Source organism: Limulus polyphemus, unplaced genomic scaffold (genome assembly GCF_000517525.1).
Source record: "Limulus polyphemus unplaced genomic scaffold, Limulus_polyphemus-2.1.2 Scaffold31, whole genome shotgun sequence".
NCBI classification, from domain to species: Eukaryota; Metazoa; Arthropoda; class Merostomata; order Xiphosura; family Limulidae; genus Limulus; species Limulus polyphemus.
Genome location: NW_013665641.1, coordinates 223374 through 239922, shown reverse-complemented (window position 1 = coordinate 239922; position 16549 = coordinate 223374). Strand labels below are relative to the sequence as shown.

Here is a 16549-nt window from a genome sequence, read left to right as displayed (position 1 = left end):
CGAGTCGAGCGCCCTAACCACCTGCCCATGCCGGGCCGCCATGTTGGGATTACGTGGCAGAGACATGTTGCATTCGCCCGTGATTGTTGGCCTCCTCAATAAAATCATGTATTTCTAAATTCCTATTGTTATCGCTTTCTTACATAAAACATAGAAACACGTAATGTTTAATGCATCATCACAAATATTTTGATATTTCACACTTTTGAGATTTGTTTTTAAACTTATACTTCTGTTTTTGTTAATTGATATTATAAAAAACACCAGTTGCCTATTCTGGTAAATTTATTTTTTCATTCAATCTGTTTTAATCGTAACTCTTCCGGATGTTCCACTTGAACGAGTAAATTTTCTTGACAGTTAGAAAGTAAAATTATTAGAAAACCAAGACTGAAAGTAATCTAAGAAAATCATAGCTTAAATAGCTGTATTTTATCTCTAAAAGATCCGTCTTGAGCAAATACAACACGATTACTTAGTAAAATCTAATAAATCGAAGAAGATAACCAAATCTAACATTTTTATATTTTTATTTTTACTGTACAATATCAAATTTCAGATGGAATTGCTCAGTTAGTACTCTACAGATGAATGAGTAAGTTATATTAAAATGATGTTGGAACGTCGCCATGTATCCAAATTCGGCCATACTCTATCTGATGACCATACGTCTTGACAGTATTCCTGCAGTGTGGTTTCCATTGCAAAATGCTCTGTGATAATGCTGTTTTGTCCAAGGAACACTGCTACTTTCCATAATCTATCTAGTATACGAGAATGACGATTTTTCAGTGCCCGTTTTAACATTTCGATCCCGCAGAAGTCAATAGGAACTGCGTCTACAGGTTTGACAGGCATGTCTTCGTATAGATTAGTATAAATAACTTTTTACATCCTGGAGGTGTTTGAGATATGCGGCTGCTGAACGGAGATAAGACTGGAAGCCTTATCTCGGTGAACTTATACCTTGTTTGCCTCGTTTCCAGACGGATATTTTGCTTGATTATATTGAATACTGTTGCCTGGGGCTGACTTTTGCCTCTGACCTTTGTGTGCGTGGATTCTTACTTATTACAAGAGGCCGCGCTTTGCTTACCACGGTTGAAGTCCGACTTATTGCAGGTCTCTTTCTGAATGGTCCTGGTGCACCAAATGAATTCATATTTGTTTTTAACCAATGCCATTCAGTACAAGGGATTTAATCATCCTCTAAATTCTAAATTCCCAATCTCAACACATCATTGTGATCTGAGTTTGTTTCTTTGTTTATGTCAGAAAGAGATGTTTCATACCCTTTCCAAAAATGACCAATTTTCGCTGAAGTTACTCTACTTACGTAATGCCAAACAATGTCAAAATATAATTCTGATACATGCCGATCCCTCGCGATTTTATATCAGCTGTGCTTTTTATACAATTTGCTAAGTTGTATATTCAAAATCTTTTTTAGTATAAGATACTCAACCCTGTATAATATTTCAAAATCATACCGAAACGATAATTAACTACAAAATATGATTTTCAATATATATATATATACATATGTGTGTGTGTGTGTGTGAGTGTGTGTGTTTATGCATAATAATCATAATCTCTTCCCTTAATTCATGCTACTGTTATGTATACATTCTGTTCAATATAAAGAGATTAGTTAGATAACAAAAATAAGAAGTATTACTGTCACACAATAGTCATCGCTACAATTATATATTAACCACAACACGCTTGTCAATATTGGAAAACTATACATGGCTAGCACAAGCAAATGATACCCAACGCCCATGTAGTCGAGTCCCGCTGCACTTATGGCATCTGAAATCAGAACTATTTCTGTTGGGTAGTGCGCCACTTATAAAAACATATTGTGAATATAAATATTAAGAGCAATAGAATAAGCAATAAAAATTAATAAACCATCATCTCTTTCAAACAGTGGTTGGATTAAAAACAAGAACTTACAGTCACTTGATTCGATCTATTTTGTTTCTAAAAATAAAACATATGTGCAATTTTTACAAAGTTAATTTAGAATGGTATATTACTAATGACGCTTCGTTTTTGCTAATAAATGATGCTATGAAAATATTGGTGCTTCATTAGATCTAGTTTATTTCATACGTATCTTTCAGCATTTAGGTTTGAGTTGAAGCTGTCATGGATAATGTTCATTACCATTCTGCTGTGCTACTGATATGGCATAGTGTTTATAGCAATGTACTGGGTAATGGCGTTTTATGTGATGTGTGGTTTTACTTTTTTGTTGTTTTTTCAGCAATATGTGCGTCTCAGTAAAAGCCAGGACATTTGTTTTGATAGTGTTATACTTTTTAATGGTGACTTACCATTGTAGACTGGTAAGTGAACTTTCTGTTTTATATAGATAATTTCTTATATCATGGTTCAAAAATAGTTTTTAAATGTTATATATCTTGTTACTAAAACAATATTAGTATTAAAATATATATATAATATTTATAGTAGTCTATAAATGATACATAAATGTAACAAAGCATTACTGGTAGGAAACGAATATTTGACTTATATTAGGCAAGTATGTTTCTTGCCGTTAAAGATAAAAACTTGGGTTTTGTTTAACTGTTAACGTACAAGGGTTATCGTTCTCTGCTGAAAGAGTACTTGTATGTATTTTTGACAAACTACTGTTGTGTCAGTAGAAAATGGGCGATAACCTCTTGAAAGCCCTGTATTACGTCAATAACTACTGTTAATTCTTTACCTAATGATAAGTATTCTTACCACTTAAACAATGAGATGGCAGCAAACATTATTGAACGATGCGAAAGTTGTCGTTTTTTGTCCATCTTGACGTCACTGCATGGTAGCACAGACACATCTAACCCTCATTACGCAAAGAGTAATTATATTTCCTAAAGCCATGGACCGATAAAACTGTATCCTTCCTGCGCTTCTTCTGGTTCTAAAGCACTGATTGAACTCAGCTAAATAAAGAATAAAGAAGTGTTCAGCGACCACTTTTTATATAGATCTAATAACATTAAACTTTCTATCTAGTCTGTTAGCTCAAAATTATAATTGTTTATGTGTAGACAGCCCTTGCATAGCTTTGCGTGAAAATTCTGAAACTAACAATATGAAAGATTTTGCTAACTTCATTTACAATATGCTACTATTAATATGCTAATATTAATAATGACGCTTCTTGTTTGTATCTATTTTCATTGACGCTTTTATGAATAACACTGAATTAGTAGCTATATTGATTTCACATTAACTTAATTACATTGATTTCCGATATGAATAAGATTGTCAGGTATAGGTGTGAAATTTTTATATGCAATTTTATAAACATATTGTTTCTGGCATGTTGAAATTGGTAAGCTACTTTTCAGTCATACCGTTATCTAAAGAATGCTAGAACCATTATGTTACTGCTTATATCACGATCAGTCTCATCAGTCTTACTTGTATGAATATCACTAGATAGCGATTGTGCAAAGAAAGTTTCAAATGAAGCTGCTCTCAGAAAAGTTTACGTTAAAAATTACAAAGGCGATTCTGTTTACTCCAAAATACTCAACAATACCAGAATCAGGCAGTATCGAGTCCTTGTTACAAATAAATTGAAAAGTATCTGTCTATTGTCACTAATTTAAGATGAAAATATATTTTAAAAAGATCCAGATCGCTGAAAGAAAAAAAAAGAAACAAATGACCTGTGTTTCAGTCTAGGCCAAATATTAGGGCCTAGCTATTGAAGCTCTTTTGGCTGAAATTTTGGCAGTTGTTTTTTCTTTCTTTGAAGTGGTTTTTAACCGTATTTCATATACTTAGATATCATCATACTGCCAACAGATTTCATAGACAGACGTGAATGACTCAGACTACCCCTTGTTTGTTAACTGATTTAGTAAATGGATGTGAATGACTCAGTCTACTTCTCTTGACTGTTCAACATAATGTTTAAAATCATTAAAGAAGTTAGGAAATCATAATAATTTTGTATTACCAGAATGGTAAATTATTCTGATTTTTCTATAAAAGGATAGTTTTATAAAAAAATAACAATTATTAAATCATTACAGACTTGCATTGTTCAGCAATTATACAAGCCTTTTGGTATGATTGGCACTAAGATAATTACTTTGTTTTCTGTTTGATTACAAAAAGAATGTGATTACACTTACTCATAAACAAGCTCTTCTAATGTCAGGCATACCATTACTTTGTGTAGTGAGAAATAACACACATTTGTATTTTTGAAATACATTGAATGGGTAACTGTATATTGTATTGGACAGGTCGTACCTGTCCCCTTCTGGTTTTTTAAATGTGATTTACAAAGCTTTTTATATTCTACGTTTTTATATTATGGTGGACTTTATTAATAAACTTTGGATAAAAAGTTTGAGGTTTGGATAAACGAAATTATTCGAAATCTACAATACAACATAGTTGAAACCTGAAAGGTTATATTTTACTTCTGCAATATGTAAATATTTATGACTGTGAAATTGTTTGTGCATCACATTTGCTTGTTTGGATCTCATACCTTTACCTATAACTAGAATAACATTTATAAACAATTTGTTATTTTGTATTATAGAAGGTTACATTACAAATAAGAACATTTGAAAAAGACACACTATGAATTAATTTTGTATTTGAAAATATTTATGTTATTTAAAGTTAAGATCTCCAACAACGATGCGATTTTAAAATGCTAAACTGTTTTTTTTTTTGTTTGTTATCTTAAAACGTTTAATTTAAAACAGATTGAAATTACGTCACGCCTGGATTTTCTGTGGAAGGCTCAGGCTCAGAAGGAACTTCAAGATATGAGAGAAATACGCCATTACAATACACAGCTACTTAAGAACATCCTTCCAGATCACGTTGCTTCGTACTTTTTGGCACATGACCGAAATTATGAAGTAAGAGTTAAGTAACGGCAGTTAGCTTTTTTATTTCAGATTAAGTTTATTTTATTTTAACTGACTCAAATGAGGTTGACAATCTCAGAATAAATACACAGATATTAGGGACGTAATATTAATAATTATGTTCTTTTGTGAAATTAACTCAACTTTCTTCCAATGAGAATATAACATATAAAATAATGCTGCATCTGAACTTTATTTACAAAACATAACATATTTGGAAAGGCAGAACTAAATGCAAGATATATATAAAACAACCTTGGATTGGTAATTATGGTATCATCTAATAATCTTACTAATGTTACTTTTATGTCTTAAAGGATAAGACTTCATATGACTTCCTGAATATTAATGAAAAAACTATTGAAAATCTGACTATTTAATTATGAAAAATATTTAGTTATAGTTAATTTATGACGACTCTCAAGCCCTTTTTTTAACGTTCAGCATCACAATTTCGAATTTAGTACACTGTAAAATTAGTATTTAATTGCCTTTTAAAGTTTTCATTAAAGAACAAAACATTCATTCTCATATTAAACTTATTTGTTCTTCAGATAGCATTTTACTCCCACGTAACCCTTTATTTATTCTACCTTTGGTTACAATCAGAAAACAAATAATTGTAATCGTATTATTCAATATATTGTTTATTTATCAAAAACCTATGCTTGATGAGAGAAAGAGACAGACTATATCAAAAAGCAAAGGCTAACGATGAATCAAAATGATGTTTATATTTTTTACTAACGTTTGGATACTTAGGATAGAGCAACTTTACATTCAGGAAGTAACATTGTCAGTTTATTTTAATGGTAATATCTATTGTATCCCTTAAAATAGGAACTATATGCCCAGTCCTATGCTTGCTGTGGTGTTCTGTTTGCATCCATTCCAAATTTTGCCAACTTTTACTCAGAAGATGTTAATAACGGAGTGGAATGCATACGTCTTCTCAATGAGATAATTTTTGACTTTGACCAGGTAAATACTTTATAATTCTAATATCATGCAAATTATTACTCATGTAATAAAGAAGAAATATAATAAAATATGACACTTCAAAATAAAGTTTAAATTTATCAATGACATTATAGTTTACTTGAAAAAATCAAGTACAAGAAATTATTAAGAATTTGAACCGAAAATATGAGACCTTTGCACGATTTATTATAATAACATTTTATTGAATCAAACTATTTTCATCAGAGCCCGTATTAAATTTATACGGGTAAGAAAAGAAAACATTCGCGAAGACGATTTTCAAATAATACTAAGCCTAATCTTCGTTTATTTCATCATACTGTAAAATAGTCACTACTGTTATCTTCAAAGCATCTGTCAACGGCTAAGTCTAAAAGTTATTTTCCGTATCTTCTTTTCCTATTCATATGAACATAAAGCACACTTCGTTTTCAGAAATAATATTACAATAAACGTGAAAATTATATTAGAAGGTGTTTAAATGCATGGTAAGCATGAAAAATAAATATCTTGAAACTGTGAGTTACTATTTTTTAAGAATCAGATTCATTAATAGTTGTGGTACTTTTAAGTTAAAATACAAGTACTAGATTAAACTATCTGAGGTTTCTGTTCTATTATTATAACTCCTGTCAAGTAAATATATATATATATATATATTTACAATTTACAAGTCTAGCAGATTTAGTTATACATGTTTGTGGAAAATAAAACTCTTAATCTTTGTTACGCAGCTTTTGGATGACGAGAGATTTTCCTGTCTAGAAAAGATCAAAACAATTAGCAGCACGTACATGGCGGTATCAGGACTTAATCCTGACGATCAGGTGTGTTTCAGTTTTTCCAAACATGCCACGATTTTATTGAAAATGCGATGGTAGGGAAACTGTCTTATTATTATTTGTTTAATAGTAAAAACATTAACTTTGTTGAGGTATTAAAATTGTTATGTGAAGTTATTTTTAAAATTCCAAATAGTACTCTAGTTTTTTACAATCCTTGAAAATGTGGATATATAGATAGTATCCTAAGTTTTGATAGCCATGCCATAAAATTAGTATTCTAAGTTGTGACAGTCATAACATACAAGAAATAATCTAATTTGTGACAGTCATGGAATACAAACTGTATTATAAATTCCGACAGCATGGCATACAAACGTATTCTAAGCTTTGACAGTCATGGCATACAAATATTATTCTAACTTCTGACAGTTATGACATACAAACAGTATTCTATGTTGTGACAGCCCTGATATGAAAATATTATTCTAAATTGTGACAGTCCTGGATTAAAAATATTACTGTAAGTTGTAACAGTCATGGTATGCAATCAGTTGTGACAGTCGTAACATACAAGCAATATCCTAATTTGTGACAGTCATTGCATAGAAACACTATTTAACTTCTGACACTTGTGGCATGCAAACTGTATTCCAATTTATAACAGTCATACCATAAAAACAGTGTTCTAAGTTTTGTGACAGACATGTCATAAATGTTGTATTTTTAATATTGGTTCTTCTATGTGTCATGGAAACTTGATTTCGACCTATACTTATGAAACATACATTTATGAAGGTAGTCTCTAAAGTAGAAACCAATCCGCTACACGAGGCATGTGTGTGTATGTAAAGAGATCATTACTCTATGAGTTTGGGTTGTAATACACCTTATTTTGGAAAACAGCTAATCCACACTACATCTTTCCCGGTTATCCAATAGTGGCGTTTTAGCTTATCTGCTGTTTCCAGGGTTGTAGCTTATTATCTTCTCTTATAACTTGCTTTGGAGACTTAGAAAAAGAATGGTTAAATTACAGCCTCTGTATACGAATGAATAAGCTTTCTTTTATACAAAGGCTGTTTTCGTCATTGCCATTAGTTAAGTCCCAAATAATTTGAATTGATGACCTCTAAACACTCACTAAAGGCATTCAAAAATACGCTCCATCCGTGACCTTAAATTTGTATGCTATTTCACACGTTTATGCAGCCATCTTGTAGCAGATTCTATATAGCTTTGACTGCAACAAAGACAAATACATTTATAGCTACATCTGATATTCTTGATACATATACATAGCGAGAGAGAGAGACCGAATTACTCCACTAAGAATATCAAATGTAGCTATATCGGTAAAGTTATATATAGATATATAGCTTTACCAATGTAGGTAAATCTATAAGAGTTAAACATTTAGGAGCTTATACATTGGCGACTTTAAGAAGTTTCGTTTATTCAAATAGTCATGAATTATTCTGTCTATAGATATTATTAAGCTCTTTATGCAAACATTCATAAGTGTATGAGATTTTACGTGTGCGATAAATTAAGATCTTCGTTAAGTTTTTCTTTAACAAAATTGGTGTATAATTTGTAAATTTGAAGTATATAAGCTAGTAAGCGTCTTTTAATAGTAAACTTCATACTCGAAGTTACCATTACTAATAGCTTTTGTGTAGCTTTGCACGAAAATTCTCAAAATAAACAAAACTAGTCACTATTCCTGCAACTAAGCTTAATTTTTAATATTCTCAGGCTTTATATTTTGTTTTCACGAGTATTAGATACTCTGCTAGACTCGAATCTGTTGAATTCAACACTATGCTTAAAACAATACAGTCATTGTCAATCATTTCCACAGATACTCACACGCGCATTAACTGGGGCAAAGGTTACCAAATAATCGTTGTTTTCTTTGGATTCTGACTGATTCTAACTCCCAACCCCGAAATACATTTTTCTAGAATTACAATAGTTTCAAACAAGCTGTTATTATTATTGATTTCTCGAAAAGCAAACTTAATCGATATTTTAATAGTTTGAACGCCACAGGATCAGGAATTATATCGACAAATCTCGTCACCCATAAAACAAATAAACAAAACATCAAGAATTATTTATGTTACAATAACAATGCATTCTTATATCGTAAACACCATTTGGTGAATTACATTAATAATTTAAATAAATGTTCTTATCAGCTGAATTACCAAACTTTCTTGAGAATTAGATGATTTCAGCTTCTCATACACACTATTAATGATATTCTTCAAATTTATGGTGTAATCTTTATAAATGTGTTCGGATACAATTTGACTACAGAGAAGAACAATAATTACTTCAGTTTTAATTCAACATAACAGATCCAAATATAAATCAAAGCATTTTATATTTTGATTTTGTGACTCATCAACAGGATTGGGTGTCCATCGCTTTGAGTTTTATGTGTGTCATTCATACACACGGCAGTAGTTAGGGCAACACTTGAGTGTCCAAAGGATGCTGCCTCAGTGGGAGGTCGTCGTTGAATAGACGTCAAAGGATGCTGGCCATTGGGCGGTCTCCTTTGAGACCATAGGTCACGTAACGTCATAGTTCTAAACTGTGCAACCATACGGCGTGTTGCTAGGGGGGGGGGGGACAAGGGAACCAAATTGTAGGATGATGAGGTGCAAATATCAAGTGTCTCAACATGTGATTAAATAAACATCAAAATTTAGATTTCAAAAGGTTTGATATTAAACACAAACAATTATGGGATAATAATGATAATAGTATATACATAGCAACATGAGATCTGTAAATTATAATTTAACTGTAACTGACTTGTGATAAATTTAACATTGTTTATTCTGTTATGATAATCAAGTCAAATATATACTCTATCTGTATTTTAGAAACATTTAATTTTTACATGAATGTTGAAAGTAGAAGACAAATATATTTATCTTTTAGGCCTGGCATGGCCAGATAGTTTGAATCCCCGTCCCACCAAACATGCTCGCCCTTTCAGCCGTGGGGGCATTATTACGTGATGGTCAATCCCACTATTCATTGTTAAAAGAGTAGCCCAAGAGTTGGTAGTGGGTGGTGATGACTAGCTGCCTTCCCTTTAGTCTTACACTAATAAATTAGGGACAGCTAGCGCAGATAGCCCTAGTGTAGCTTTGCGGGAAATTCAAAAATAAACAAACAAACAATTTATCATTTGCCATTACAATATTAGTCAAATGTACAAATGAATTAAATCATACACTTAAACAAAATTGAATAACATACTCGTAAGAATTTTGTACTAGCAAAGTAAAAACTATAATTTATTATGTTTGGATTTATTGTTATGCAGAAATGCATTGTCTATGATGTCACTATTTCCTAGATTCCCTGTAGACTCCTCACTCGATGTATGAGTCAGCAATCAACAGTTGAACTGACCTTTACACATGTGCAGAAACCAATTAGTTTATTATATGCATACATAGTTTGTTTTATGTATGTTGTACATTCATTTATAGTTATATCAAATAGGCTACACTGTAAAATAATAAAGTGTTATCAATTTTATTTGTGTATTGTGGGTTCCTTATGTCAAAAAATTATACCTACCAATTGCCTCTGTGATCTAGTGTTTTGTACTTCAAGGTGAATGCTATACAGGAAATTATAGTGAGTAAAATGGCAAAATATTCTTGTTTCACTTGATTTAAATAATAGTAAAGTTTACTTTTTTACTACATTTGTTCATTCAGTTAGCTTGTATGGTTGAGATGTAGAGTTTGAATGTTTTAGGTTAACACAGTCCTGTATTTAAAGATCATCTAGTATGCATGGGTGTGTAAGATCGTGCTTTATATTTGTAGAGTTTGAATAATTTAAATATAAAACAGGATTACATATATGTGTTAGTATATGAATATAAGTCAAATATAAAGTCAAAGCGTACTACATTATAATTAGTGAAATATACATTATATATTTAGAGATTAAATAATATATTTATAAAATATTAAATATATCTTTTCAGGACTATGTATTTATAATATAAACTAGTAAAATTTTAAAAAAGTATGTTATACAAATTAGATGTAATGTTAGTTATAAGGTTTTGTTTATTAAAATGTAACTATTGTTATGATCCTGTATTACCATACTATATAATAGTTAATAAATAAAAACAAATAATGACAACTCTGCAAGTTGATAGTTATAGAAATATATTATAAAAAACACAAACATCAAATATTAACTTGTATACAATAATTTACAAAAAATACAATAAAAAATACTTATTCTTGATAGATTCACATAGGAACTGTCTCTCCAATTCACAACTAGATGTATGGTTATAAAAGTTGTCACTGTTCAAATGTCCACTGCACCAAAACTTGTCGATATTTTCAGAATGGTTTTCAAAAGTTCTCAAAAACATCAAGGCTTACAAAAGTTACAAAAAGTTAAGACTAATTATTAGACTTACAAACAATTTAGAGTCAAAATAAATAAGCCAATGTTAGCTTATAACAAAAACCTAGATTAATATCTAGGTTGACAAACTCTTCCGAGTCAATACAGAAATGTCTGTCTCAAATGGCCACTCGAATTAAACAAAGCCCAAACACTAACACTTTCAAAAAACCTCTTTCTAACCGAAGTTTGAAACCTTTTATATAAATGCCAAAAAATTGTTACTCAGCACGTGCATAATATATATCATGTAATAAAAAAAAATCATTAGTTAGGTGCACATAATTATTCAAGCGATATGCCTACAGCACCTCACAAAAAAGCTTTCACTAAAATATCACACAAATACAAAGATATTACAAAAATACATAATCATAACACTATAAAGTTGACCATAATGATAAAACTAATGTTAAGAACTAAAGGTATTAAAATAGTAGTTTTTGTTTTTTAATGTGATACATACGACATATATATATATATATATATATATCTAGAGTTTGAATGTTTCACATATAAGCAACAAAAACAGTAAGTTTGTAAGTTAAATTACTGTATGGAATAAATATTTAGAGATTGAAAACTTTAGATAAACATGAAAAAAGTTTTTTCAGGAACATATAAAATAAACTAGTATAATTGTAAAAAAGTATTTTATACAAATTAGATGTAATGTTAATTTTAAGACTTTGATCATTGTTGAAGTGAATACTATCAAGTTGATGATGTAATCACACATTGAAACACATTGGTATTTGTTAATTGTTTGTAAACCATCTGCAAGCTCATCATCCTAGACTTTGTCCTCTATTTCTGCCCTCAGTAACATGCACGATGGTGGCACAACTTGGAACTATGACATCTTATTCTCAAAGAGACCACCCGCTGAGTGGCATCTTTTGACCTCCACTTACCAATGATCCTCACTGAGGCAGCATCATTTGGATAGTCAAATGCTACTGTAACTATACACAGCTAGCTGTTTTATAATTGTATGAATTTTAACGTCTACCATGTTGTCTGAAGTAAGGAAGGCTGTTTTCTTGGTTTTCTGTATACCCAATATTTTAATCATTTCATAAAATAGCACTTCTTCAAGTCCTTAATCAGAATACGTTTTCTTGATTACTTCATATTGTGACATAAGCTCACTAATCAGCTTCCAAAACATTGTTCTAGGTCTTTTGTTGTTGTTTGATACACCATGAACCTCCGTTTCCTTTGTGAAGTAGTCGATTACCATTAATCTACATAATGAATTTTCCCATCATTTGCACTTTGATTGATTTTTCACATAGTCACTTCAATGTACCTATTTCCTAGTGATACACTTTTGAAACTTCAGTTTCACGTGTTATAAGGTCGTCAATTTTGGTTTCCTGATCTCTAAGTGTAGCAGTGTGAAAACTGTCCAAAAACATATCACCTCACAAACGTATCTCTTCATCACATTTATCTCTAAAATGTACTCATCCTCCATGGCTTTCGTTAGTATATTATATTCATATACTTCTACTGACAAGAATGTGATTCAGTTCTCTGTTCACTCACACTTTGTCACCACTTGCACTTCACGTTATCTATTCTCTTGGATAAATTGAGCAGGCATTTTTCTTTCCTTGAGTGTGTATCAGACTAAATATAAGTGTCTTTAGATTCAGTGTGATAATTATGTAACATAAATATTATTTTATGATTCATTAACTCTTTAGAAAACTTCTTGAACTAGCAAATTCTTCATCACAAAAGAAACATTTGTTTCATTACACCAAAATTTTAGCTCCCCACCCCGTTCATCTTATTTATATTTTTTACAGATCTTTTATAACATCACCACACTCTTCTATTTCTGTCTTTGCGATCTTCCAGAGATATATTTTGAGCTTCTCTTTTGAAATTATTTGTTACATTGTTTCTTTATGGTCAAAGATGAAATACACTACTTAACCATAAAGATAACTTTCATTTAATTGACTTTCATATGATTGTTGCTTTCCACATTCCAAAGCATAATGTTTCTTGTGCACATTCTTGAAACACTTTTCATTCATGATGACTTTTATTATGAACAGTGATGCAGTCCTGCAGGGATGCAAGAGAGTGCCAATCTTTCACTTTGTGTATATGGGGAGTGCCACTCCCAAACTTCAAATGCAACTTATTTCCCGTATAACTTTTCCATATTATCAAATGTGATAATTCGATTAAAATCATGTCTCTAATATAGAAGACTTTACATAAAATTAAGTTTTTATCATTAGCTGAAAGTTCTCTGACCTTGCATAGACTACTGTTTTACAATAATATCTCTTAAGCAATGACTTTTTTGAATTAATTAATAAATATAGTAGCCATATCAAATAACCAGTTTGATAATGAGCTGTTCTGTCGGAGGGGAGTGGGAGATAAGGGAAAGTATGGCAACTCCTCACTTCTAAACTTATTTCTTCATCACTGCTTATGAAACTTCACATTATATATCATAAATCGATCTTATAAGCCAGAAGATTAGCTGTGTGTAACGAATTTGTTGTTATGTATTTATTTTAATATCATTGCTTTTTAGATTAAGTTTATATTTAAAAACATGCATAGCTGGCAGTGTTAGACATGTATTGCAAAACTCCCGCCAATTCTCCAAAGTTGTAGACGGTTCTCGAGAGTAGGAATCAACAATATATCTATATACGTAAACGTTTAAATGTAGCTCAGTATTGTTATGTAATCTAAATTTTCTAGAAAACCTTCCCACGCCAATAAGTACAACCAACTCGACGCGCCAAAAGGGGAGTGTCTATTAGTAGTTCGCTATAATCAGTGTGCTATAAACTTCGAAAGCAACAACTGTGATTGTTATAACGCTTATCAATCGAAAATCTTCAGATATTTGGCCAGGAACATTTACAAAGTTCGAACATTACAAATTATTTATCTTCAGTGGATTATCATCGGACATTAATATTTCTACGAAGACATTATATAAATTCAATGGTGGAAAAACTCAGCATGTGGGGCAAAGGACAAAGCTAGCTAGCTTCCGGGCGAATCGTACCTACATCGTACTTAACTCGCTCTTTGTGAAAACTCGATAAGATATCAAGGAAGTTCCAGACTAGAAAGAAAACATTACATTGTTTGTAAGTTTGTGAAACTTTTGTTTATAAACCATTGTTTGTAATAACTATTTGTAATAATTGTTATTGTAAATTGTATTGTTGTGTGTATATTAAAACGTATTTGTGTTAAAAACGAAAATGGTGTGTATCAAGCTTGTTGGCAAATATCATATACTGTCTATATATCGTCTTTAATGTAACTACTAAATCCAAAGCACAATTTAACTACTAAATTTAAATTATCAGTTAACTGGCTTCGGACTATTCGAAATTCTAATACGTAACAGCTGAAATTGACTGTCCTGTATACTTCTTAGTTGTTTGCAGCAATATAGATTTTTGCTACAATAGGTTTAATAATGTTTGTCATTGTAATATTGTTGTTTAATTCTAATCTGATGTATGCATGTATTCATCCTAAATGACATAGTTGAACTCTTCTCCTACCAATGAATCCAGGGTTCCTTTAGCTTATGCCTGGTTAGAACAGAGGAGCAAGGCATTCCAAATCCTCATCAAGTTACAGAAGATTTAAACCAAAGAATATCCTAAAGCGTTTTCAACAAAACACCAACCTGCAACCTCAATTTAATAAATCAGTATGTTGTAGCTATATTGCGTTTTTGTGTTAGTTATAAACTTAATTTTGCTCAGGAAAAGATACTTGGCATCATATTGTTGCTTTGGTTGGCTTCACGCGTGTTTTGACAATCACTGATAAGTTACTGACAAGAGTAAACACTTATGACAGGCGATTATTCTGGATTTCTATCTATGGTAGATTGTTGAATGTTGCTAAGACTGGACTATTCAGATGCACAGCTTATTGTTTTTTAGTCATTCTGTTCACTTAAGAAATAATCTGTAATTGAACAGAGCTTCCCCCACATCATAATTTGTATTTCTCTGGTCTAGAAAGACGAAATTGGTTTAAAAATCTTGTGATCTCCGAAGTGTTTTAGCCATGCTAAAGATTGCTTATCTAAGAAGATTGAAGTGGTGACTGGAATTACCCTTGAACACTAGCAGTCTAATTATCAAGCACATAATCTGATTCTTAAACTGGTCAATGCTGTCTGACAGAGTTATTGGCTTCCACAGGAATGATGAGTTTTATCCATAGAAAATTTGACATCAGCAATTTTTTGCCCATCATTTTTAAAACTTATACTTCTAGAAAAGACTACTTATTTGTACATCTTCATAGTTTTCGTGCATCCCTTTCATGAAGCATTTATAGAACTTTGAACACAGATGAAATTCACATCCACGTTTTAGTTTTATTCCCAATTTTAAACACTATCAAAGTGTGTATGTTCATGTGCCATATTACACTGCATCTTGAGCAAATTGGTAAACCTAATATGTATGGTCCAGCATGTTGTGTATGCTAGTTTATTAAACTGAGGTCACTTGTGAGAGTTAAATTGGAAAGTTTTATGGCATTATTCATTTTAAACCTTCAATAAATATAATAGCATTAAAACACAAACTTTCTTTCCTTACCAACATACCACTTAAGTGAACTTAAAATTAGGGAACAAAAACAAAAATGATGTTAAAGATTTATAGAATCTTTGAAAGAACAAGACAGCGGCCTTAAAACAATACATAATAACAACAGCACACAAAACTTGACAAACTTGAAACACTGAAAGATGCATGACTAAATTCAGATTGTATTTTTCATTAAAAAGTTTTAAATACATTCCATGCCTAGACAACACATAGGAGTCAATGTTTATTTTAAATGTCAATGGCAGAAGCGGGTGAGAATGGCAACAAATGATAAACCAGACCCCCGCAGGTCAACTACCAACACATTAGTTTTTATCCATTTTACAACTGTGTAGACTGAAGCATTTGAGGTAAAGAATCTTTCTCAAGGAAACAGCGACAAGGCATGTGCAAGCCTCGATCCCACAGTCTTTCTACTACAGACCCAAAGCACTAACCACTGTGCTCCTCTCCCTAAAAACTATGTTTGGTTTTCTGGTAATTATTGTTTAAGTTATATTACGTTTCCATATTACTTATGGACATATTTCTGTTTTAGGATAAAGATCCTTGGCATCATATTACTGCTTTGGTTGACTTCGCTCTGGCAATGAAAAAAGCTTTGGAAGAAGTTAATACTCATTCATTCAACAATTTTCAACTTCGAATCGGTAAGTTACATCGTAAGCTTGCTATTGGTAGAAAATAAGAGTGTTTACAAATGTAATGTGGGCGCGGCATGGCCAGGTGGTTAAGGCGCTCGACTCGCAATCTGAGGGTCGCG

General features: G+C 31.4%; 1 protein-coding gene across 3 annotated transcripts in view; it reads left to right on the top strand.

Moving 5' to 3' along the window:
• Positions 1-16549, top strand: part of LOC106459888 (adenylate cyclase type 8-like) — a 171966-nt gene that overhangs the window by 136129 nt on the left and 19288 nt on the right. For 2 of the 3 annotated variants that reach the window (XM_022386792.1, XM_022386781.1), the window contains 5 exons: positions 2273-2354; positions 4755-4919; positions 5763-5903; positions 6638-6730; positions 16325-16436. In XM_022386792.1, coding sequence (XP_022242500.1) covers positions 2273-2354; positions 4755-4919; positions 5763-5903; positions 6638-6730; positions 16325-16436 — 593 coding nt within the window. The remainder of the gene's footprint in view (positions 1-2272; positions 2355-4754; positions 4920-5762; positions 5904-6637; positions 6731-16324; positions 16437-16549) is intronic. The other variant, XM_022386786.1, reaches the window with a different exon arrangement.